Source organism: Aedes albopictus, chromosome 2 (genome assembly GCF_035046485.1).
Source record: "Aedes albopictus strain Foshan chromosome 2, AalbF5, whole genome shotgun sequence".
Lineage (NCBI taxonomy): Eukaryota > Metazoa > Arthropoda > Insecta > Diptera > Culicidae > Aedes > Aedes albopictus.
Genome location: NC_085137.1, coordinates 308796825 through 308824219, shown reverse-complemented (window position 1 = coordinate 308824219; position 27395 = coordinate 308796825). Strand labels below are relative to the sequence as shown.

Sequence of the window (27395 nt, the reverse complement as noted above, 5' to 3'; positions counted from 1 at the left end):
CAACAACACAGTTACTCAAACTTTTGCTCAAACAGTATAAAATTAGTCAAGAAATCATATAACCCACGCTGTTTGGACCATTTCATTGCAGAAATCTCACCATACAAAAATGCAGCTCACTACTTTGAATCTAGTACTTCACGGATTTAGGACGCAAGAAATCACATTATTGCTGAATGCAATCCAGCAGTTTATGGAATCTATATCGATTTTATCCAAATTCATTCTGAATTCGAGCCTCAACGATTCGTCGCAAGAATACTTACTTACTTTTAACTTTTAAATTCGTGGAGAAACATTTTCGCCGCTGGCCCTACTAAACCATATGGAACCACGAATAAATGTGCTGAACCAGACAGTACGATCCGCTGTGCTACAGGAACTGTCAGACTCCAGCGAGGTATTTTTGAACCAGTACGTGCCTGTCGTTGTAACAATGTCTAGGTGTTCTCGCTCGCCTCGTAGGAGGCGTTCAATACTTTTTAGAATCGTCGATTCGTTGGAATGCCACTTTCAGATATTAAAACCAGAAGAATAAGAAGTGACGAAATATCCTTACACTGCCGTATAATTTCTTATACGGACTTCGCCCCAGTTAGCATGTGGGCAACGTAGAAATCATTCTTGATGACATTGACTACGACTGGACTCGTGTTCTCTTCTTTTCAAGCTCAGTGTTGCCAGATAGGGTGTCACCAAAATATCGTAGTTCACAGTTGTCATCTGACACATCCGGGTTGGTTCTTCAATTCGCACCAAAGAATGCTCTGCAATAAAGGGCAAAGGACTCTAGGGAAGAATTAACGTACCCGCCACCCTGAATTTCTATGGACGGTGATGAAATCGAGGCGGTTTAAGAATTCGCGTACTTTGGCTCACCGCCGATAACGACACCAGCAGAGAAATTCACAGGCGCATTGTGGGGAAAAATCGAGTTTACTTTGGACTCCGCAGAAGTTTACGATCGAACAAAGTTCGCCGTTAAACGAAATTGACTATCTACAAAACGCATGGACTTAAAGTGCAGAGGATTAACGCGTCCTTGGAGTTTTCGAACGGAAGGTGTTGCGTACCATCTACGGCGGAGTGCAGATGGAAGACGGGACTCGGAAAAGGCGAATGAAACAGTTGCTGAAAGAACCAACCATCGTCGACACCGAAAAATTCGGGAGACAACGTGGGCTCGTCACGTCATAAGGATTTCGAACAGCAACCCGATAAAAATGATTCTCAAGAGCCATCCAACCGGTACATGAAGACATGGTTGCGCAGCGAGCTAGGTGGGTCGATCAAGTGGAGGACGATTAGCGGACCCTTCGCAGAGTGCGGAACTGGAGACGCACAGCCATGGACCGAGTCTAATGGAGACGACTCCTACGTACAGCACAGGACACTCAGGCCTTAGTCTGACCGGTAAGGTTATCACCCTCATTCTTGTTTCCGATCGAATCCACTTTCGATCGTAAATCGTGCGCATTCCCGTTTACGCCAGCAAAATCAAATGGGCTGCGGATTCGAACGAACCAAATACGTTCGAAAGCGGATACGCCCGTAAACAAGAATGAGGGTGAATATCAACGGTTGATCCTGTTATCTCGCCTGTTATATTACGTGGATCATGCGATACACTGGTGATGATCGCGTACTGTTGGAGTCGGAAGCAAATCAGACTGAAGAAGAGTAGATGACGGCCCCATAAACAGGGACACCTCGGTGTCTGTTGCACACGACGCATTGAAAATAACTGTAAGCTTTGTCACGGTGCTGACAGCTTTCATGACTGCACGATGTGGCAGGTAGTATCCACTTTTCGGGTCTTCCTCGTCGTCAAGAGCTTCTTACAAATGACCTAACAGCAGGTATTCGTAGATAAAATCAGTAAAAGTACATAACTTTCATCTACAGGTTCACGTTCAAGCGACGATCTAGTCCTTTGAATAGCTTATTATATAACAATTGCGTTTGATGCGTCTAATTGCTACAACATACTGGTAACATCCCCACAAAGATTACAATCCACCCGAGTTCTGTGTGACCAGACTCCAAGAGCTTCTTCTGAATGGGTCAGCGAAATAATAACTGACTGCAGTTCTCAAGCAAATACTGATGGGTTTGCTGCGACAAGTTCAAGGTTATCAAACGCAACACGCAGAGTTTCACTTAATCAGTTTCGAATTATGAACATCGAGAAAGAATTCTTGCCAAAACTGGCGATGTAGACGCTGTGGTAGCACCGCCAATATCGTTCACCAGTAGGTTTACATGGGGTCGCTTGAAGTACAGTCACTGGGATAGGTTCTCCGTGATCATGCCTATCGGCGAACTATTATCCAGCAACGCATGAGCAATGACTGTGTTGCCGAACTTATCAGCTAGCTTCTCGAGCGTACAAATCGACCGGATTTTGTGAAAATTGTGCCCCAGCTGATGATCGCGGCTTATCGGCTTATCTCCGATAGCTGTTCGGTTTCCCGGACTATCAATCGGTACAAACACGTGGCCAGCTTTTGTGGACCCATCTTGATGAGTTCAGGTGCGATACCATTACTACCAGCTGCTTTGTTGGTTTTGAGCTGGTAAATAGCATCCTTAACTTCTCACTTCGAAGTGCTGCTTCCACCTTTCAGTCACCTTACATCCGTCCGACAAGAAGTTCCCGTCCTTATTCCTGCATATCTCGATTCTGTGGGGTCCATTTCCTCACAATGCGCTTCTTCCAAGCGGATTTTTTTACCGAAGTGGATCTGCCAATTCCGCTACTGTTTGTATCGTTTCACGCTCTGCCGGGTCCCATGCTGCAGCTTTGTTCTTTTTCTCCAAAGTTTCTCTGCATTCCTCGTCGAACCATTTATTCATCAATTCCTTTTTACGTACCCGATGGTGCTCTTGGTGGCATTGTTGAAGGCTACCTTTACTGTACTCCAGCAACCAAAGGGAGCACGTCAAGCTAGCCTCTGTCTGGCAACGCAGCCTCGATATGATGCGCATATCCAGAGGTGGCATCTGGTCGCTTCAGCCGCTCTAGGTTGTACCATGACAGTCCACAGTACCGTATATTGATGTTGACGAAAACGTTTGGGTGCAGTTTGACCATCACCAGATAGGACCCAACGTCAATAAACGTTATCAATAAAGTGCCGCTCATCGAGATAATAGGTGCTACGAATGGCCATGTTCTTGGAAGCGATGAAATCGGTGAGTCTTAGGCCGTTTCCGTTTGCGCTTCCTGCAACGTTAGTCTTTCAGTAGATCGGCGAGTATGCGGGCGCTCCCTAAGAAGTTGACCAGATCGGCAATTCCACGTTTCACGATCCCTGAAAATTCAATGTAACCTCTGAAACTTCTCTAAAACTTCCCAGGAAACATCTTCACCTCCCCTGCTGAAACGTCCAAGAAACTCCGCTTATACTCCGTTGAAACCACCAAAAATGCCCATGATAGTTCCCTATGAAACCCTTTGAAATTCCCTGAAACCACTGAAAACCCCCGAAGCTTCTTGAAGCCCCTGCAACTCTTCTTCCCTAAAAAGCTTTCCCTGAAACGTCCTTCAAAGAACCATGAAATATACAGCCCCAAACCACTGAAATTCTTTCATGAAATTTCTTTGGTAACCTATTTCCAACCCTTAACTTCCATCACTTTCTTTCATACTTAGACTCGCCTTTCTTTACAACTCCCTGAGTTATTCTTTTGTGCCCACCACTCTAAGCTCCATCTTGAACCTCCAGGAGCAAATCCCTACTTTGCACACGGAACGGCCGTTGCTCGGTTCACAAAAACAAAGTTTCCAGTGTTTCCGAGTGTTCTGAATAACTTATTAATGTTGTCCCTCTGCTATTGGCTATTTCCGGTCAAAATTGGTTTTAGGCGGAATTACTTAATAGCTTCCAACGTTTCGGCCCTTGGTTTGGGGCTTCCTCAGGGAGGTTATAGGCGTACCGCTAGCGTTTCATCGCCCTTTGCTGGGCTGTGGGCTGTCGGAATGGGTTTTGTGGTTTGTCTGCAAGTTTTGTTTCTGATTTTGGATGGTGGTGGGTAGATTTTGAGGGTGAATTTTTGGATTTTTGTTCTTGCCACTTCACCAACCACTAACATGGCGTCTAGACACTGTTCACCCAAAAATCTACCCACCACCATCCAAAATCAGAAACAAAACTTGCAGACAAACCACAAAACCCATTTCGAGACCCATTGACCGGAAATAGCCAATAACAGAGAGACAATTTATAAAAAAAACCCTGGTCGCATTCCAAATAGCTTATTATTATTTATTATATGTAATTGCAATAGAAGGACTTACAGGAACGTTCCACCCCACTCTCCCCCTTGGTACGGCCGAAACAACAAGAAATTTTCAAATCACTCGCACAGGCCGGCACAAGCGACGACCCATCCCATTCAAATTTACTTCTTCACACCGCTCGCTGGCTGCTCCGTCCGTCCGCGTGACACCCCGTGGGGTGGATGCAAGTTGGGATCTACTGCTATAGTTTTCCAGCATGCATTCGCGCGGTTTCTGTGTGCGATATGTGCGCCAGCACCACTGTTGCTCTCGCATATTGGAAGGAAAAGCATCGGAAAGTTTTCACCAATGGTCGTCGTCGTCGTCGTTAGGCATAAGCAATAGGCAATGTGCATGCACGAGAATTGGGGGTAGGGGTATTAGTTGTGCCATAGATCCTAGCCCGACGGACACTAAAAAGGAACGATGCGTTGCGTTGCGAATGCTGGTCTTTGCTTCGAGTGCGAGACTGTGTGCGTAGAGGCTCCACTTTGGATGCGTAGAAAATATAGGAAAACTGCACATTATGTGCAATGGGGTTTTGCCCACTCTGTTGTTCCGATTGCTGCTGCTGCAGTGCGGTGCATCTGGAGTTTAGGATGCACGCACATGCGGTAGCCTTAGATAGCAACACGAGTGCAATGCAGTAGTGGGTAGCACTGAGAGATGCGATAATGATGTTATCACGATGCGTGTTTGATTAGAGCTGTTGACATTTGCGTGCTTATTGAATAGAATTGAATGGAGTATGGGCGACACAATACGATTAGTTTGCGCTTATGTTTCGTGATTGTTTGAGAATAATTCTAGCTATGTTTTCGCAAGTAAACTTCATCATATCTTTTGAAACAACAGTCTTTTAAAAATGTTTAATCGATTAAATTTATCATTGGGATAACTTACATTTTGTGTCTTAAGCAAAAGGACGCCTGCTACACAAAAAATGTGAAGCAAGAAATGGGATTGATGATGCATTCTCTCGTCCTCTGTAGATCGTAAATACCAAGGTGCTGCATCTGCAAGAGATAATGTGATTTTTGTTTTTTTTTTGCAGAAAGATTCGCTTATTTGAGATATTTGCATTGATTAATAGAAGCTTAGTGTATTAGAATATCCTGTCATAACCATCAATGTCACTAGGTAGCATAAATTTGTTCTGGTCAAAAACAAAACGCTCATTGAAAGTCATACATTCAATCATTTCAGAAAAAAGTACAATTTACTAATTTTCGTGCAAGTTCCCTAGAAATTCCCATTCGCCTAAGACTACCCATCCATTACAACACTATCAGTGCTCTTCAATCACCGGAGGTCCTAATTCACGTGAATACACGTTTCACCGCGAACATGCGATAGTGAAAAAACTCCCATCACCCTTCCTTCAAAGCCACCCACCAGCACCTCACACCATCCAATTCCCTAATGCCGGTCAGGTCGTAAAATTACATTTGATAAACAGCACGATTTAGAGCTCCAACCTACAAATTTAGTACCCCAACCTCTACACTGGCTGCGCCTTGGTCCGACGTTACACACATCCTGTTGCCCGCTCGCGCTCGTCGTCGTCCATTCGCCTGATTGCCAGCCAAGCGCAATAAAAAAGGGAGTGCGGTAGCCGACAGAAAAAAAAAAGAGTTTATCGCGATTTTTATTGCCAGTGCACTGATATATTTATAACCTGGCTGGCTCTGGCTGGCTAGCTGGGTGTCAGTATGTTGAGGCTTCACAACGGTAGAACCCTGGCCCATCGTTCAATCTCAGTCCAGAGAGAAATCCAATCGCGCATTTTTCTCAGTGTACAAAGATGGCTTCTTCTGCTTCTTTGTATCTTGGCCATGTGGTGAGGTTTTTTTCTCTCTGCATTCAAACATGTAAGCTACGTGCAATGAAAATTTATACGCTCACGACGATGTTCCGCTGATTGTACGTTATTATCCTTTCCTTTTTAATTTTTTTTAATTAAATGGTTCCGTATTATTTATAGAGATTTTTTTTATCTCTGCTCCTCCGCACTTTGCCGGAGCGAGCGTTTAGTCTCGTAAGGGTTTTTTCGCCTTTCGAAGCTATTCGCGCGCGCAATAAATTGCGGTCTGCGAACGCGGGGGATGTGTTCGGTTCGTAATGAATAATACCAACGTTCGAAGTGAAACCCACTCATTTGAAGATTTTGCAAACGGGATATTAACTGACAGGTTCTTCCGGCCGAACGGCTGGGTTTTGTTTTATATTCAGTTCATGGATGTATCACAAGAAATATGATTCACTTTTCCCTAGCTAGAGGTAGCATCCATAAACGTCGAAGCATTTTTGACCAATTTTTGATTCTTCCTATCTTCTCATACCTATTCTTGAAAAATTACAAATTACACACTTATTTCTGAATTACCTGTTCGGTACTTTTTTGGCGAGAATAGAACAGCAGCACGATCTCGGTAGTTTCGGTAATCGATTTTACTGAGGTTCAGTTAAACAACTGTCAGAATCGTATGGAAAAGGTAAACAATGCATTTTTGCTGAACGAGTTCGGTGCTCAGCAGTTCTAATCTCGTCAAGAAATTACCGAATTCGGTAATTTAAATTAAGTGTGTACACTCTACGACCTCTAGCAACCTCAATCAACCAGTTCTGCATTAGAACACTTTAGAGATGTGTAAGCGATAGATGCAATCTGAAATCATTAAAACGGCCAATTTTCAGAAAGAGTTTTCTTGTATTTTTTTTTAATCACAAATGTAAACACATTTATATAATAAGGTATCGTTCAATGATAGCAAATCCAATTCATTTTATCTTTTATTTTCATTTCAGGTAAGTCTGCAAACAACCGTTGAAGAAAATATCATTTAATACCTACACACGTAAGTTTCTGCGGCTTTGGCTCCTCGTGTTTTCACACGCTTAAACGGGTCTGGCAAACCTACGCTCAGTAGGCCGTCCCTTATTTTTCAAATTAGAAATGTTATAAGTTCATTAGTGGAAAATGATCGTTTTAGCTAAGAAATGATCGTGTCAAAATTCGAAGTCCGTATCTCAAGGCTAAGTGGTCCCTCAAGGGGCCTAAAGTTGTCAAAAATAGTATGAGACCAAAAAAACATGATTTTTTTTTTCGACAAGAAAATATGCTTATCTACTAAAACCGGTGATTTTAGGATCCTAAAGGGCCGAAAATGTGCTTAGATTTGCGATATCTCTACACGTTTTTTTGAGTTATTGAACAAAATAGGGTAGGTTTCCTTCCTCAGAAACGAGTAGAGATATCGCAAATCTAAGCACATTCACATTCAAAATCACCGGTTTTAGTAGAATAGCGTATTTTTTTGTCGAAAAAAATTTCATGTTTTTTTGGTCCCATACCATTTTTGACAACTTTAGGCCCCTTGAGGGACCACTTAGCCTTGAGATATGGACTTCAAATTTTGACACGATCATTTCTTAGCTAAAACGATCATTTTCCACTAACGAACTTATAACATTTCTAATTTGCAAAATAAGGGACGGCCTAACGCTCAGGCATGGGAAATACTCGCTCAATTATTGCGCTTTTTTGTTTCACTCCCTTCCACACACAATCGTGACGAGTTTGCATTTTTACCAGAGCAGCAAATTTACACTTCCATTGCGTGTTTCGTTTTTTTGTCGATGAGCCGAATAAAATAAGAAGCTATGGCTGGATATATGGCTACTAAAACTAAACGAACTGAACGACAAATGAACGATTGTTTACATTCTGAGTTTGTAACACATGCGTTGCATCTTGTAGGGTTATTCACCTATTGTTGTACACTACACTAATGTTTAACAGTATCAGGAAATTTCATTATAAATTGAACTTAAGTAATTCTCGCTCAATATAAACTTAGGTCTGCCCAGCTTTCCAAAAATTTTCTCTGATTCTCAAGTCCACCCCCGTATTTTGATTCGCATCCTGAAAGAAGTAACTGGTCAAAATTTTAGACAAATCCGTTGAAATTAAGAGGTGCATCCAATCAATTTTGTGTTTTTCGACTATTTTCGAACTTCAAAAAATCATAACCACACTAAAACTTGTCAAAAATCAATTCTTTCGGCACAAATTGAAAGATATACTTGATTGCTACCATTACTACAAGTTCTCCGAACTTTGCATGTCAATAAAATTGAAGGAAACATGTGTAATTATCACATTTGTAATTGAAACCTTAAAAAGTTGATTTTTTGATAGATTTTGTTCTAGAACACCCTAATATACGTAATATGTTAGATTTTTTAAAACGAGTTGAGCGAAAATTATTAAAATTCGTGAAAGCCAAATGTGTACTAAAAACTAGCTTTTCGGGGGCAATCATGCTTGGGCGCGAAGAAAGTGGCATCGCGTCAGCATATTGATATTGATGGCCAACACAATAGAAATACACTAGAACTCCAATGGCGCTGTAGTCACTTTTCCTAATTATTTATTTTAATAACTTTAATTGCAGTAATTGATTGTTTATATGTGTTCATATTGTAGAGGACCATTTGTTTTGGTAAACAAAATTTATGTGACACTTCTAGGACCACTGCTGATGGTGTAAGGGCGTGGCATACTAGATGTTAGTCACACGAACAGTCACGACATTGGACTTCTGTGGCTAGTTATTCTAATGCCAAATCGCTTGTTTGTTTACACCCGCGATGAGGGGTAGCCAAAGTAAACTGCAAGGAAGCAGAGCTACTACGTTCAGTACAATTTCGCGCCATAGCGTGATTGCTCCCGAAAAGCTAGTTTTTGGGAAGAAATTGGCTTTCACGAATTTTAATAATTTTTTACTCAATTCCTACAGCATTGAAAAACACAAAATTGATTTGATGCACCTCTTAATTTCAACGGATTTGGCTAAAATTTTGACCACTTCCATCTTTCAAGATGCCAATCAAAATATGGGGGTGGACTTGAGAATCAGAGTACATTTTTGAAAAGCTGGACAGGCCTAATATACATGTACCGTGGCACACATGTATTGCGTATTGCTTCAATTTAAAGCCTGTATCCGCAATAATCGGGACACAGAAATACAGCTATAACTCTGCAACATATACATGAAAATTGCTCAAATTTGGCCTAATAACATCTTAAGATGTGTTCATTTCACCTACAAAATTTCATATGAATCGGAGTAGTACTTTTTGTTGTAGCAATGAGAGAGTAGAATGTGCGCCAATGAATTTTGTACAGACCCTAGTTTTGCTTGTTAGCGCTGTAACTTTTGAAATTTGCAATGGAAATGGCTGAAATTTTGAACACAAACCTCTCAATCTACATTTGTTGCATAGGCAAAATTTCAAAAAAAATCGATGCACTATCAACAATTTTGTAGTCGAAACATTTATTGGGACTGAATGTGATTTTGGCCCCTCCGAAATCAATTAGTTAGCACCCTTCATTGTTTTGATTGTACTATTGAAAGTACTATAATAATAATTTTAAAATTTTGCGAGCAAAATATACACATAATGAACTACCTTCTGTCAAAATTTCATGAAAATTACCAGAGAAACTCAAAAGTTATGAATAGGCAAACATCGCACATGAAAAACACGAAAAATTTTCCCTAACACTAACACCTATCAACAGCAGTAGCTTTCAAACCAATTGATCAAAGTTGATAAAATTTTTCAAGAAAGTCTATCTAAGAGTATCATAACTGCTGACGAAATTTCATAATTATCATCATAGAACTTTAAACGGTAGCTTAAAAGAACCATCTATTATGCGGATGAAAATTGGTCATGATTGTACAAAATGCTTAAAACCACGTCTGTTTGTTTTTCATCTACAGTTAAAAGTAATGCATCGATTTTGATGAAATTTGGCACAAATAATAAACATACACCAAAGAGTTCTCAGTCAATTATTTGGCCAATTTCACTAATTCATTGCAAAGCTGCAGCCATACTTTTGTGTCCCGATTATTGCGGATACAGGCTTTAGTTACAAACTATACAAATTGTCCCGTAAAAAAATGATAAAAAATGTTGTACCGCCAAATCACAAAAAATGTTTTCAAGTAAGCTTTACTGGCAAATCTATCACAAATGTCATAGTTACAAGAACTGGAAGGATGTCTTTTACGTTTTTACATAGTTTATTCCATTTAAAAAACGTATGTTTTATCACAACTTTCATCATGCATTCATGATCCAATTGTAGAAAACTGCCACAGTTTTTTTAGTTTTTTTTTCGCTTTACCTAATCATGCATACCAGGAACGTTCCAAGGATGTTCCAGAGGACTTACTGGGGTACTCTAGGGGTTTCAGGGGCAGTTTTGGGGTGTACCAGAGGATTATGGGGATCCAGAGCAATCCAGAAGAATCCATAAGGTTTCTGGGACGTTCCAAGACTGTTTCAGAGGGTTGAAGGGGTCCCAAAGGTTTCCAGAAGTGTTCCAGGGGCTTTCAAAAACATTCCAGGGTGTTCCAGGGAGTTTTAGACGGCTTCAGGAGCTTTCAGGGGGCCTTAGAGGCGTTCCAGTAATGTTTGAGGGGGGGGGGGTTGAGCGGCGTTCCATGGGAATTCAGAATGTTTCAGGAATTAGAAACGGCGTTCCATGGGGTTCCATAAGGTACCAGAAGCGTGCCAGAGGTGTTTCATAGAGTTTCAGGGGCATTCCATAGGACTTCAGAAGGTTCCTCAATTGTGCTCCAGGGAGTCTCCGGGAATCCCATGGGCTTCTGGATATTTCAGAGGCGTGCTAGTATGTTTCAGGAGCATTCTATGGGGTTTTAAGGGTTTTCAGGGAGTTTCAGTAGCGTTCCAGGGTTTTTGAGAGATTTTAGGGGCGTTCAATAAAGCTTAAGGCGAAACTGGAAGCATTTTCTCATTTTTTCGGTTTTTGATTTTTTGTTAAATAACGAAGCAATATTTTCAAAATCGGTTTTCGTGCACATGTAGAGTATGGATCAAATTATCTTCTGATTTTTTTTTTGAGGTGGAAAATGTTTTCCATTTTTGCAGAAACCATTTTTTTGTGGAATTTTGTTCAAAAATGGTTTCTGCAAAAACGAAAAACATTTTCCACTACAAAAAAAATTCAGGAGATACCTTGATCAGGGGATTTCAGGAGCATTCAATAGGTATTCCAGGGCACTCAGAAGTTTTCATGGTCGTTCCATGAAATTTTAACACTCCAGGTGTCTTCCAATAGTTTAAGGGGTTTCATTAGCGTTCCTGGGTTTCTCTAGGGGCATCAAGGAGTTTCAGAGTCATCCTAGGTGTTCCCGGGGGTTTTAGGCGATTGCAATGCCGTTTCAGGGAATGTATCCCTGATATCACCTGAAACCCTGAAGCAGCTTAAAACCCTTCTGAAAATCCCCCAAAATCACCCTTGAATCCCATGTATTGTAAACATACATTACATGTGCAAAGTAACCAACAAATATTTTCTGTCATTTTTGCTTCTAATAACGAACGATTTCAGTCAACCATAACTTTTTAGAAAATTAAAACCGATTCCTTGTCATTACTTGGGCAAAAAACACGAAAAATGCTGATTCAATTCCACATCACTGATAAATTATCGGATGTTTAGATATATTCTATTAATTCACTATTTCAATCGATCCAAATCCTCCATGTCAACTAAATTGAAAAAATAAAATACTTCAGTCGTGTGACAAAAACTACCCCCCAACAATCCCCCAGCTAAGTAAGAATCCGCTGGAAAGAAGCAGCAATCGAAGAAAAATCAATAATGATAATTTGTTTTTCTTTTTTGCCCATCTCCATCGCATGAACGTTTTTTCTAGGGTATAGGCTACACCTCGCGCGGTCACACACCAAATCGCGCAAATCACATACACAAGACACTCGCACACGTACATCTTGGCACACATACACACACGCGTATCGCGCGGACTGCGGGCACCACCGAAGCATCGCCATCGTCGTCGTCGTCGGTTCCAGCGATTTTAATCGATTTTTCGTGGTCTTTCGTGGCGGATGGCAATTAGGCGGTAGGAGGAGAACACATCCCCGGCCATCACGACGACGCATTCCCCCACATGCCTCAATCCAATGGATGCCGTGGAACCGCAGTTTCGTTGTTTTTCCTCGGGGTTCGCTAATAGTGTCGCAGAGGCGGACGACGAAAAACGTGAAAACAGAATAATTAATTTTCACGGGGAATTTAATTTTCAAATCACTGCGTACTCCACCTTATTTCACCATCGGGTCTTAAGCTTTGCTGTGCTGGATGGCATGTGGGACGACGTTACCGTGACCGTAACGCACATCTCCGAGGCTTCCACGCGGTTGCCGTTTGTGTGTATGCCATGATGGGTATGTGTGTCCGCTGTATGTACGCGAGCGAACCTCAAGCCAATATTTATTTTCGTTATTGCGGTGTTTTTTTTTTCGCTTAGTGAGCTCCCCGGTCGACCAAGTAAGATGGAATATCGAGCATAATAATGAGAAATATACTGGTTTATACTGGACCGGGATGGAGTGGCGCAGAGTCCTTTCCCGTTTCGCGCGGTTGGGAAAACTTGAAAATAAATTACCTACCGTCCACATTCACACGTACACACTCGAAGTTGCTAGCGACCAGCTCATACTATCAACACCGCCTAGATAACTCCCCACGCCAACTACAGTCGAGACTCTTATAAGATCACTGGTCGGGGGGCGCAATAGGAATCCGCTTAATAGGAGACTAAGAGCTTATGGGATTTCGGCATTTTGGGGGTGTGGCCTGTTATCTCGGGTGTGTTAAGAGTTAACGCAATACTTTCTTCGGCAAAGTTTTAGGGCTTGATAAGATCTACCATTTAGAACTTTGGTTCATATGATTAGTTGGCAATTTGGCCGCTAGAGGGACCATCAACAATTTGATGCTAAATTGCACTACGGGAACCATATCAGGTTGTCAAGCAAACGTTACGATATGCGACAGCTCAAGACCCTGATAATTTGGAAGGATAGTGTCTTCGGGAAAATTGTTGGGTACGCCAATAACTTACTGACGATGAGCTGTGAAGTTCGAAATTCCTCCACTGGGCGGCGCTAGTGAGCAAGTAAAATTTCAAAACCTCATATCTCAGAGTCCCGATAACTTAGGAAGATGGTGTCTTCGGCAAAGTTGATCAGTATGACCTAAACTTACATAAAAATAAACACTTGTTTCGTAATTCTGCCACTAGGCGGCGCTAATGAACATGCAAATTTTAGAAATCTCATAGCTCAGAATCTTGATAATTTAAAAAGTTGGTGTCTTCGGCAAAGTTGATCAGTATAACATAAACTTACATAAAAATAAACATTTGTTTCAAAATTCTGCCACTAGGAGGCGCTAGTGAACTTACAAATTTTATAAATCTCATAGCTCAGAATTCTGATAACTTAGGAAGTTGTTGTTTTCGGCAAAGTTGATCAGTATGACATAAACTTACATAAAAATAAACATTTGTTTCGCAATTCTGCCACTAGGTGGCGTTTACCGGGTTTTTTCGTCTTTTTTCGACTTTTTTGGCGGTTTTTCGGCTTTGCATGTTCACTAGCGCCGCCTAGTGGCAGAATTGCGAAACAAGTGTTTATTTTTATGTAAGTTTATGTCACTCTGATCAACTTTTCCAAAGACACCAACTTTCTAAGTTATCAGGATTCTGAGCTATGAGATTTCTAAAATTTGTATGTTCACTAGCGCCGCCTAGCGGCAGAATTGCGAAACAATTGTTTATTTTTATGTAAGTTTATGTCATTCTGATCAACTTTGTCAAAGACACCATCTTTCTAAGTTATCGGGGGGAGCGACACTAGTTTTGCTGAGCCGAAAACCCCCAAAAAAGTCGAAAAAATACGAAAAAAACTCGGTAAACGCCGCCTAGTGGCAGAATTTTGAAACAAGTGTCTATTTTTATGTAAGTTTATGTCATACTGATCAACTTTGCCGAAGACACCAACTTCCTAAATTATCAGGATTCTGAGCTATGAGATTTCTAAAATTTGAAAGTTCACTAGCGCCTCCTAGTGGCAGAATTTTGAACCAAGTGTTTATTTTTATGTAAGTTCTTGTCATTCTGATCAACTTTTCCGAAGACACCAACTTTCTAAGTTATCGGGGGGAGCGACACTAGTTTTGCCAAGCCGAAAAACCGCCAAAACAATCGAAAAAAGACGAAAAAACCCGGTAAACGCCACCTAGTGGCAGAATTGCGAAACAAATGTTTATTTTTATGTAAGTTTATGTTATACTGATCAACTTTGCCGAAGACACCAACTTCCTAAGTTATCAGAATTCTGAGCTATGAGATTTCTAAAATTTGCAAGTTCACTAGCGCCTCCTAGAGGCAGAATTTTGAACCAAGTGTTTATTTTTATGTAAGTTTATGTCATACTGATCAACTTTGCCGAAGACACCAACTTCCTAAGTTATCGGGGGAGCGACCGTGGGAGCGACACTAGTTTTGCCAAGCCGAAAAACTGCCAAAAAATCGAAAAAAGACGAAAAAAACCGGTAAACGCCGCCTAGTGGCAGAATTTTGAAACAAATGTTTATTTTTATGTAAGTTTATGTTATACTGATCAACTTTGCCGAAGACACCAACTTTCTAAGTTATCAGGATTCTGAGCTATGAGATTTCTAAAATTTGCATGTTCACTAGCGCCGCCTAGTGGCAGAATTGCAAAACAAGTGTTTATTTTTATGTAAGTATATGTCATACTGATCAACTTTGCCGCAGACACCATCTTCCTAAGTTATCGGGATTCTGAGATATGAGGTTTTGAAATTTTACTTGCTCACTAGCGCCGCCCAGTGGAGGAATTTCGAACTTCGCAACGCATCGTCAGTAAGTTATTGGCGTACCCAACAACTTTCCCGAAGACACTATCCTTCCAAATTATCAGGTTCTTGAGCTGTCGCATATCGTAACGTTTGCTTGACAACCTGATATGGTTCCTGTAGTGCAATTTAGCATCAAATTGTTGATGGTCCCTCTAGCGGCCAAATTGCCAACTAATCATATGAACCAAAGTTCTAAGTGGTAGATTTTATCAAGCCCTAAAACTTTGCCGAAGAAAGTATTGCGTTAACTCTTAACACACCCGAGATAATAGCCCACACCCCCAAAATGCCGAAATCCCATAAGCTCTTAGTCTCCTATAACGCTCACCCCTGTCTAGTAGGAGTTCGTTTAATAGGAGTCCGTTTAATAGAAATTCGTTTAGTAAGAGACTCGACTGTACCTAGATGCCTACCATATGTATACTGCCCATCGCCACCCCCAACTTCCTGAGTCGCTTCTTCTGGGGGTCGCATTCTGTCCGCGTCGCCGTCGTCGTCGTCGTCGCCAAAGCCCGCTCGCGGACGTATGCGAAAGACTTTCCGACACATGGAAAAGGCCACCACCGCCGTACATATACTTCGTGAAGCACATACGCGAACATCCCTCGCGTTGACCGTGCGTGCAGGGTGGTTGGCGAATGGCGATCCTTGATTTGGGCCTAGCTTCGGAAATTATAGACCGGCCGAAGCGGACAGCCTCCGGGAGCAATTTTTCCGCGTGTACCGCGATTTTTCAATTCCCACCACCTCCGCTGCGAGCTCTTCGTTTGTGTTAGAAACTGCGTGTCCTTCCCCGTGTAGCTGGCTAGCCCACGAAAACTGAAGTAAATATGTGCGATTCAAAGGATTGTTTCCGTTGGAAACTTGGAAGCTTTCGAGAGGTGTCAAAGTTTTTAGGCGGGTTGAGTCCTGCAGACGAAACGATATCCTGTGAAATCAACATTTTTGAAGTATAGTAGAAAAAGAGTTTTCCCTGACAACTAGTCTACCCGTACATGTATTTTAAAGTATGGCGTAATATTCAAAAAGAGCTTATTTGCTTTTCGTAAACAAACATGTCTACATGTTAATAAACATGTTCTCTGTTCGACCGACCTGTATGTACACACGCACATCAACACCCTTAAGGTGGACCTCTAGCGTAATGTCGTCAGCATGCCGACGATGGTCTACCACCGACATTCCATAACACCGAACCCTCACACTTATTTCAGAGTCACTTGTTCGGCTGTTCTATTTTCGGTAAAAGTTCGGATTACCGAAGTTCAGCACAGTTTTACCGAAGTTCGGCTATTTTTTACCGAACGTTCGGTAAACATTACAGATGATTCAGTAGAGTTTACCGAACGTTCGGTAATATGCTACTGAACATTCGGTAATCCGAACTTTTACCGAAAATAGAACAGCTGAATACGGTACTTTATTTTAAGTGTGCTGGATGGAACCTTGCGGGACTCCTAAGGTCATGTGCAAGCACTTCCGACCCACCACTGTGTCGTAAACTAGTACTCGATTATGAAAGTAATTTCCGAGAAACTTGTACAGGTTCCCGGGTATCCCCAGACGCCGGAGAGCATCGACAATAGCCGCTTAACTTGTGCTATTGAATGCGTTCCTCACATCCAGAGTCACTACTGCACAGTCAGTAGCGAGTTCCCCTTCTCTAATGCTGGAACGCTATCTCGGTGGTCTTTGTAACTGACAGGGTAGCGCCTACGGTTGACCTCCCCTTTCCGGAAGCCGAACTGGTTGCTCGAGAGACCCTTTACACATTAGGCATGCCTCAACAATCGATTGAAGATGATCTTCTCAAGCACCTTCCCCGCCTATCCGAAGGGTTTCCTTTGCAAGTTCCTTATCGGTGACCCTCTTTTCATCGCCAGCCCCAACCCCCTGCTGTTCTAAGAAAGAAGGCCAACAACTAGGATTATGACGCGGAAAGAGCCCTCTCGATAAACCCCTCCAACATCTCTGGAGACTGCTCTGTAGGAGCCATTCCACCTCTTGTCTTGGCCGTCATGACCCTGTAGGCATCACCCCTTGGATTTGCATGCCCTTATCTCGGTCTCCAAACACACTCTGTCGCTCATTTCGCTGCTCAACAGTACGTGATAGCTGTATCCACCTCACTACCAGTAGGCAGGCGCGGTGCAGGCTCGCAATCGCTAGAGCTCACCAGTACGTCGGTTGTCATCCCCCCCAAAGCGAACTTTCATAGGCATGTTACGTAACGTCGATGATCAACTCCGCTCCGTTCCGGCTAAAGCTACTTTTGGTATCGACCCGCTTAGCGACTGCCTGACGAGGCAGTTGCTGGGCTGTGTTACAGTGATTCACATTCAGCTGCGTTACCTGCACTGTAACTAGTCATCTGTGGCTCTTCTGAAGGACGGACACCTTGGGCCTGCCGTTGGGTACTTGCTGTTCGAGGATTCCCCGGAAAAAATAAAGCACTTGGGAGCTCGTGTAGCCTCGAGCCTTACAATGCTTCCACATCGCCTGCCCAGCTTGCTCCTTGCTTTTGCAGTCCCATGACTTGTACCCGAGTTCTAAACACCTGAAGCAAGCCTCCGGTGGCTGGTCAGTCGGCATAACAATCAGCTTACCGATCCCCTACGTTAACGGACTTGTAAGCGTCCACTAAAAGTACCTGTACCAAGGCCACCTGTGTCCCGCCTGCACTTCGCACCGTTACCACAGAGCCGCGACGAGCCCTTCCATGTCAGTGCTCTTCCATAATAGTCCGGAATGAGCCTTCCAAACTTTGTGGGACTTGCCGGCAGCACTGTCGGCTTTCGAGGTTAACAACGTCCTAGCCTTGCGGGCGTCGCCTAATATCTCCTCATCTGAGGGCTGCCTCATACGCTTTTGCGAATGCTTGTCATCAGCCGCGTCCATCGTTTCCATAGGCCGAACCCGAAGCCCTTCGCCTAAGGTAGACTTCTCTACCTTCAAGTTCACGGGTTCTGCCGGTGCCACAGTTGCCATGAGCAGGGTTGTGCAGTTTCAGGATGGTTAATGTCGAACGACACTCGCTTTAACCATCACTTCATACGACAAAAGCAGTTCATCAAAACATAATCGATTCACGCAAAAGCCACTCAAGCCAACCCTCGTTCAATGCACAGTCAACCACATCCAGCAGCAGCGATCGTCTGTTGTTTTCGAACCACACGATGAAACACCGAAGCGGGTTTTTGTTCTACGCCTTGCATTCTATTCATAGGGCGTGCTATGTTTGTGTTTGCTGCACCATGCAATACTACTTAACAAATTGACCTTCATCCTGGTCTTTTCAGATGAGAGTCACCCAGCAGTGTGTGACATCGTTATGCGTCGGAACGACTGTTAAGAAGCGTTCGGCAGCTCATGAGATTTGCAGAGAAAGAGCGTGGCGGCGGCAGCCATTGTATCAATGCGTTCGTCTCGAATGTGTACGTTAGCAACACAGAGACGGTCGACTGTAGCGTTGGTGGAGGAAGAAGGGCAATTTTGATGTTGCGGCTTCTTTGAGTTATGATGGTGATAATGCACAAGACTGGCCATGAGTTCATCATGGTCCTGCTTAGCCGCCATCGTTGACTTCCGAAATCTCCTGCTTCAGGCCCTTACTAATATTGGACTTCAACGCAATTGGACAACGCAAAGTCAATGATGGAGTCAAGCTGCTTTGCAACTCTCTCCATTGCAGGAAGCCCTTCTCTATTTTATAATTTTTAGGTACTGGCTCTTGCTGCCTAGGGCATCAACACGGATAGTTTTGTCCTGCCCAACGTTTCGGAACTTTCTATTTGGCCTTATTCAGAGAAGGAACTGTCTGCCGTTTCTTTTTTATCTCTTGCTACACAACAACCGCACCGTTTATAACGAATTTCAATGGTATACCAAAACCGAAGACTAATGGAGACTAATGTAATCATCAATCAGCCTAAAGCATCTAAAGCAGAATCTTGTAGGATGCATAACCAGAGCACTACAGCACAGACCAACAGACGTAACAATAGCAGCATTTCCATCGACCACGCTTTTAACGATCAATTTTAATCTCCATCGTTGAGGGCTTCGCAACCAGAGGCCCCCGCATCGTTTTTCTTTGCGTTTGGTTTTTACCACTACATAGCAAATAATTTTGTAATATCCAGGCACGTAATTACTGGCGATGTATCCATTTTCGAACGTAATTTTATTCGGATACATCATTATTCAACGATTATCACACTCACCATGTACACCCTGGTTGGCACCGGAAAGTGTCAACAAAGCCATTCCAGCAGATACCTTCTTATACCTTCTAACTCGGTGAAATAGCCGAGAGGTAAGGGATACGCCACACAATCAACGGATCAGTGTACGAATCCATGCCAATATTTGACTTATATATTCATCTATCGATCCAGTTGTAGCGATTGCTAGACCCACTTTCAAGCTGCGGCGGCTTATTTGCTGCGTGGAAAGGATGTAATTTGTACATCATTTTTACGACGCGACTGATGTGCAGCGAAAATGGTGTGATATTACAAGATTTTTTTTGCTGTGATAGTGCCTTCTGTTGATGTTGTTGCACAACTTAGTTGTGTCGTAATACATGCCCACCAGGTGATGGTAGTATGAACTGAACGATGGAATTTAACGAGATTTTTTCCAAATGCTACAACTGTTTGTCTGTGACTATTATCGAAAGATAAAACTGAGCTAGATTAATCAAATCAGATCTAGATACAAACCGAAAACATAAGGGTGTGGTACTGATTAATCCGAAGCGCTTTACTGAATAATCCAACACTCAAGGATGTATATCCAGAACACTAGACAAACATTCAGAATAATTTAACTATTCTAGATTAGTTCCAACAGATCTCGATCAAAACTGAAGACTTACAAGTATGATACCTATCAATCCAAGGCAATTGTCTTGGTCGTTTGGTGAATTTCTTTTGCACTCGTTCTACACTGCCCATATTCGCATAGTCGATGTAACCACCATTGGCAATGCTACCGTACAAAAGCTAATATCTAACGCGTGTGCATATTTGTGACCAGTTTTATTCAAAAGATCACAAGATCTACCGTCGATGGGGGTGACAATGGGTCTGGGGGGTGAGATTGGGTCAAAACGGAGAAACATAAAATTTGAAATAGCTCAATAACTATCACTAATTTATATTGAAAACTTTATATTATTTCAAAGGGGAAATGTTTTTACACGTCATGATGCAGAATAAGATGTTTTGCAATAATCGTTTTTTGTTAAATTTGTGGCTAAACTTATATGATAAAACTACTAGTAAATCACTCTGAAAAAATTTCTCCTTCGTAATGTTTAACACAAGTACCTAACAATAAATTTTCTTATAAGTGGTTAGTTGTAGGTATTACGTGGTTGATGTAATGTATAAAGCGTGCTGTCATCGCTCTTTTTATTTAAAAACTTAATATTTTCGACCCTGTGTCTAAATATTAAGAATGGGGGGTGAGATTGGGTCAAGCAAGTTATCGAGTGCACATAACCTTGACTAAAAATTCAACTTGTTATCCAGTCCCCATTTGACGTTAGAGTGGTGCCATGTTTACCGTATTTTGACTAAAGTATGCTTTCTTTCAAAAATATGTCGAGAAGCGTCAAACGAGTGTGTTAATACGTTTAGTGCCTAAAATCATTTATAACAATACACCCATGCGTGTGGACAGCTCCTCTAATCATCAGCTAATCTTTAGTGTACTGCAATATCGTAAGCTCACAAAATAGACTTAACATAATATATGAACGACCCTCTATCTTGAGATGGAGTGGTTTGCTTTAGCAATATAGAGGCCAAAGGTCATGTACATAAGAGTTTATAACGGAGGGTTTGGATAAACATTTCTTATGCAGTATACAAAAACAAGCATGTTTTTTTACAATCAATCTTTCATTCTTTCTTCGCCCCCCCTTAATTGTAATCTCCCCTCCTCTCATGGAGGTTGAAACTCTTAATGAGGATGATTATGATGGCTAAAAATGGTGATACAGTATACAAACGTTATTTTATCAAATTTCAACCATTTTTTCGGTTGTATTAGCCCTTTTAGGTGGATTAATCATCTTTTAAAATTACCTTAGCTTCTATTCGTCATGACAACATTGTGTTTTAAGTAGTTTTACTATATATGATCAATAAAATTAATTTATATTCTTGGATAGGTGATTTCGAATACTTTGACCCATTCTCACCCCCTCTAAGGGAACGTCCATAAATTACGTCACGCTTTTAGGGGGGAGGGGGGTTTAGTTAAGTGTGACAACCCATACAAAAATTTCAGAGGTCTCATACAAAAAGTGTGACATAGGGGGGAGGGGGGGTTGAAAATTGGCAATTTTTGCGTGACGTAATTTATGGACGCTCCCTAAGGGGTGAGATTGGGTCAATTTTCAATCATTTGTAGTTTACTAAGCAATTCATATAACGTGATACTTTCTTGCTAAACTATCATTACCACATAGGAGAGTATACATACCAAATAAAAAGTTATTCCGACTTCAATTGCATTTGTTATTTAACAAACAATCTTTGAGTATCCTTTTTTGACCCATTCTCACCCCCAACGACGGTATCCCTTAGTTAGATGTCAATGCGGAAAAAATCTTGAATTTTATATTTATTCATTGTTTAAAATCCAAAGTATGTTGAAAAGTACAGTGGCGCTTACATCGACTATGCGAATATGGGCAGTACATGGCGCAGTCTTGTGTGACGTAACATTGGCAGTTGCATAAAACCTCCGCATATTGTTCCGATCCATACGTTTCTGTCCAGACAACCAGTAATCGCATAAGGTTGCACGCTGTACATCATATAAAGGATTATTTTAAGTCACTATCGCATATCTGTACGGCTGAGGGGCAATTTTCATCGCATATCCTGTTATTTTTTTGAACTTTTTGCGATGTATCTGATAAAATCATATAATAGTGCAAATTAACTTTTATCGTGTATGACTAAATCGTATTAGACGATATTCTGATGTTTTATTGCGACGAACATGGCTCATTCGCAAAAGTGTTCGAACATACTCGCAAAGTGTCAATTGAATTCGCATAATTACGTACTGCGATGGTTATATGACTTCGCTTGGTACTTTTCTTATTATGTCAGTTTATCTCGCATTGGTGTATAAACTGAATCGCATAAAAGTAAAAATAAACTCGTTAAAATGTGCATACAAACTCGCATAAGCAAGAATCGTTAACGTCGGCATATTGCGATGTGATTCGTGATAACAATGATAGAGGTGCTCTTGGAGTGCCAAAAAGCTACAAGAAAGTGAGCAGTCATCATTATGGTGACAAATCAAGTCTCAAAGTCATCATTTTTGTTTTGTTGATCTGATAATTAACAATGGGTTTTGCTAGCAATAGAGGGGTAGTGATAACTGTGCGGGAAATCACGCTTCGTCATATTAAGCTCCAGATAGCCTGGCGAACATGTACAATGAAGGGAAATGAAGTGCATTTTAACAAATACTGAGGTGAGTTAGAATATCATGGCAATTAGCCAGTGTGTTTCATAAGTAGTGTTTGGTGTTAACCCAAGTAACAATTTCACTGCTGATTGGTTTTGTTTGATTTTTATTAGGGTTTTATTACAGCAATAATTAAAACTTGCAGTTTTATGACTGCTTTTATGAAAACCATTGATAAAATGTTTTATAGTATACTTGAAGATATCCATAAAGACAGGTTTTAAGAGTAAACAAAACTTTTCGATTTGTAAACCTTTTAGCAATTATGATTACCACAATAAAACTGTTAAAACTCTCAACAGATGGCGATCCGTTCGATTAGTAACGACATCTGTTGGTGGAAAAGCTGAACTACGACATTTCTAGGTTTATTGCGGTCATCATAAAAGTAAACTTGCTTTCGTTTTATTTTCGCTGATTATGGTTGTCTCCATGTTGAAGAATTAGCTGACGTGAATGGAAAATAGTTAATTTTGGTCAAATTAGCAATGAATTGATAGTTTGCCACTATTTCCATAACATGCTCACATAAAAAAACTCTCTCTGCTGAGTTTTCTTGTGATTCGAGATAGTTTTACTACATAAACTAATTGATTTATTTCATTCCAAGATGATAATATTCACTATTTTTGAAGCGCATTAATTTTATGATTCTGCCACCCCAATATTCACGGTAAAATTGAATGCGCATAAGCCTACCAACACAATAACAACTAAAATAATACTTTGAAATTACCGTTTCTACTTACGAATGATGTATCGTCCTGATCTTTACGTGCCATCGAAGAAGCTTCTCTGCATCTTGAGCTGTCATAGTTTTTGTTGAAAAAAAAACAACAACAATCGAGAATGGGAAATTTTTAACTAGGTTATAAAACGGTTTTATTGCTACTCTTAATGCGGTTTGCAAAACCTCTCCAAGAGTGGTCCACTTAGCCGGAAGATGCTCTTAAAGAGGTTATCAAGAGGTTTTGATGTATGAATCAGTTTTATTGCAAGTTGGTCATGAAGATCTCTTATAGAGCCGAACAAAACTTAAAATGTTACTTGGGAAGTGTGAAGTGTGGCTCGATAATCCAAAGGTTATAAGTTCGATACTAAGGTGACAAGATTTGTTTTTTTTTTCGAATATTATAAAGTCGCATAAGAAGCCATATACCGTCGTAATAGTGCACACCGTGCATCGCATAAAATATCGCTTCAAATCATATAGTGTTATTATTTTTCCGTCAATACACGTATAGCGCCTCCACTTTTGTACGCATAAAGCACTTTTACTGCATTTTATGCGATGTAACTTTACCGCATAACATGAACATAAACTTCATTATACGTGCAAATTGGTTGTCTGGGTGCGCTTCAGAGGCACTCATTCTAACGCTATCTGACTTTTGATACCCTTTTTCTTTTTGGCCACGAGAAGGCTTGGTTTAACTAAAACAAACAGATAAATAAACAAAAAAAAAATGATATCATCTGCTGCTGCTTGAGAGAGAGAAGGATGATAAACGTCAGATAGCATTACCAATTAACATTTTGATGACCAATTAGTCGTGAGGAGGTTTTGAAAGCCGTCATGAAACCTCATACCTTTTATTTTGGTCTTATGATGGTTCTAAGACTCTCTTCCAGTTGTATTTGACTAAAAAATGTTACTTGGGTTATGTTGGCGTCACCTCTTGTGTAAATTTCCATAAACTGTCGACATCGTCAGATCCGCTGGTTTCCTTTATCGCCCTATCTAGCTTCTGATAATAATGATCAATGATCCTAAACATACAAATTTGGACTATAGTCATATGAAGTTGATACAGTCAATCAATCTTTAAGAATTTCACGTAATCAACGCCAGCTTGAACTTAACTGCCTGCATCGACATATCCCACGATTGAAACGAGTTTCTATTCAACGTTTTCCAAGATCTTATTTACCACCATTTGCCGTAAATGTATGCCCTTCCATACTCGTCTCCAAGGCCACTATCTTCGTCGATGCAATTTAGTTATACCTCGCACCACGACGACGAACTAAAAGGAAAACATCTATCCAAGCCAACCCCAGCAGCGCGCAGTGCAACCCACAACCCGCAAGTCATCCTGGCTTCAACTCCAGCCAAGGCAAAAGCTTTTGTTTATAATAACAATAATTTATTATTTACTCCACCCACCGATATTAATTTTTGCTTGTGCACCACGTGTTTTCTTTGCCTCGCCCCCACCCATGTCCTCAATCAACCCGCGAACCAATTTCGCGCGCGTCCGCGCGCTCGTGGTATTCGAGTTATTACTATTTATTCCCCGACCGTCGTCGCCGTCATTCTGTACACTCTAGCTTTATGATTGTTATTACCAACGAACCAACAACGGCTGGATGGCTGCCGCTCCTTAGGTTATTAGTGCACGCTAACGCCCCCCACTTGTGTGGACGCCCCTGCTGCTGCTGCTGCTGCTGCTGCAGTCCTCTTCTCCAGCCGGCGTCGTCTTCGTCATGTGATGGAAGTTAGTGAACTTTTGCTTCTGCTTCCAGTTCCCAACCCTGCGCGTTCCCTGCTTTTCCAAATCCAGCGACTGATGCGAACCCATTTATACCGATATGGTGGTAGGTAATGCGTGGCTCTGGCCATGGTAGAAGATGGGTGGGAAGGGGGTTAAAAGTTATTAGTGCTATTGCCACTGTCACCGATAAACATTTTTCTTTAGCGCTCTTTCGGACATCTAATGCGCTGCACGAGTAATCCTGCGACTAATGTTAGGACAACAATGGTTGTCGTTTGGTCACTTGATTGGTTGTTGTTTGTCACCATCTAATAGAGGATCTGGGATGATTAAATGGAAAACTGCGCCACCGAGTTGAATATCGTTCTTCTACTTGTTCTTTATCTTCTTGTTCTTGGTCGTGGTCTTAGTTTAGTACTTACTCACCAAGCTATTCTTCTTCTTCGACTTCCCCTACTTCTTCTTCTTCTTCTTCTTCTTCTTCTTTTAGCTAAGTTACCCGAATACCCGTGCGCTTATGACATCGGCTACAGGGATCCTTGCATATCGTTCCTGGACTGAAAAACAGTTGAAGAAGTAGTGACTTAGCGTTAGCGTTAGTGTAGTCACTGTTAACTTCGTAGATTCAACACTAAACTACACTAATGCTCGTAGGCACTCCCAGAAAGTGTTGAAATTGGACATTTATGAATCGAAGGAGATGCAGTGTTGCGAAGATGAGTGTGGGGTGAGGTGAGCATTGGATTTAGGTTGGCTCTCGGCTCCGTAGAATTGTTACCTCTTCTGTGGCGAAGTTGGTTAACCCACCCTGTCTATCGAATTGAGGAGAGGGGGTTCAAATCCCACCATTTTTCAACATATTTATGCCAAACTTTATGTCTAACATAAATGATTCTTTTGGTAGTCTTGTCCTGTCTGCTATCAACAACAAGGCAGGAGAGTTAACCTAGATCCAATCTTGCACAGGAATACCAAAAGCATGCATGTCACTATTGCCGACCACGCCAATGTTTACCGTAACTTTAGGTTGATGTAGTTCTTACTTACCAAACTGCCCTTGACTGAGCGAAACCCTCATAAGTAGGGGAACAAAGCCCAAAATGCCAAGATGGGGTAAAATGGCCCAACTCATAAAATCATATGTTTGCGTTGTACATTCTTCTAGAAGCTAGGCCACCAAACCCACGAAAAATCTTTTGATTTCCTAATGAAAATTGGCAACTTCAGGTTTTTCGTGCTTGCAATTAATGTTTTCCGGTGGTTTTATTACCAGCCAAGTGTTTCCAACGAGATTGAGGCACACATGGAGGCGCATGGTTGTTGATGTCCATGCTTTCCATGTTAGGGGTTATTCAAATACTACGATCATCGTTTTGCGGGGAGAGGGGTATCACTCCATTTATTAAGTATACGAAAAAAGCGGGACAGAGGGGCGAAAATTTTACCCCATGGCAGATGATCTTTTTGCACCACTTCCGTTTTACGAATCAGATTTTAAGATCGCTAAAAATCGATGAAAATGCAATAGTTTAGTGAATAGTTTTGCTGAAGTATCGAGCAAATATTGTCTAGTTGCTGCTACCACTTTGAAAGCCTAACAAATGAGGCTCATTAAAAAGGATGAAAGTTTGAAAAATGGCATTTCACCCCACTTGACCCTACTAAGGAGTGAGAAGTTAGGGGAAGCATGATATTGGAATGACAGAGACTCATTAACTAATGATTTGATGTCTACAGAATTCTTTTTTTAGTTAAAATCTATTCGCATGCTCCAGTATTTATGCGTATTAGTAAAGCAAAAGGAAAAAAACCTCCAAAGGTTAAAAAAAACTATTTCATCCGCGGAAATTCTCGCTGGCTGTACCAAGCCATTGCATTCTCCATCTATGCTCCGCCATTCCCAGCACCACCGATTGGATGCCCAGTTTTCACTAGCTCTCTTCCGCTCCGATTCCCAGTCGGTTCCTTGAAGCGAAATTTTTATCCGGTGCAGTGAGCCGATTTTCCTGCGATCGCTCTTTCCTTCGGAAACTATTCCCAACACAGGTTGTGGCGCACAGCAGCCAGCGATACGGTGTACGACGGAAACGGCATGCGTTTTTTACTTGTACCTAGCTCGATATTTTCGGTTGAGTTGGAGAAAAGCCTTCCCCGACGACGACCGGCTTGACTGCGTACAGTGCATTGCATACCCCCAGCAGCTGCCTATCATATTTCAGCTAGTGGACCAACGACGAGTGGAGAGAAATATCAGCAAAGCTCAGCCCTCACCTGTCCCACCCCCACTAGGTGAAAATTATTGCTTGCGATGCAGATT

At 41.6% G+C, this 27395-nt stretch overlaps 1 protein-coding gene across 6 annotated transcripts in view; it reads left to right on the top strand.

Annotated features, from left to right (window-relative positions):
- LOC134288198 (methylcytosine dioxygenase TET-like) overlaps positions 1-27395 on the top strand; it is a 459242-nt gene that overhangs the window by 330417 nt on the left and 101430 nt on the right. Inside the window, exon 6 of one of the 6 annotated variants that reach the window (XM_062852241.1) lies at positions 7091-7144. The exons of the other annotated variants lie outside the window; for them this stretch is intronic. Within the exon in view, the coding sequence (XP_062708225.1) occupies positions 7091-7129 (39 nt within the window). The 3' untranslated portion in view covers positions 7130-7144. Of the gene's footprint in view, positions 1-7090; positions 7145-27395 lie in introns of those variants that run through there. 6 annotated transcript variants of the gene reach the window in all.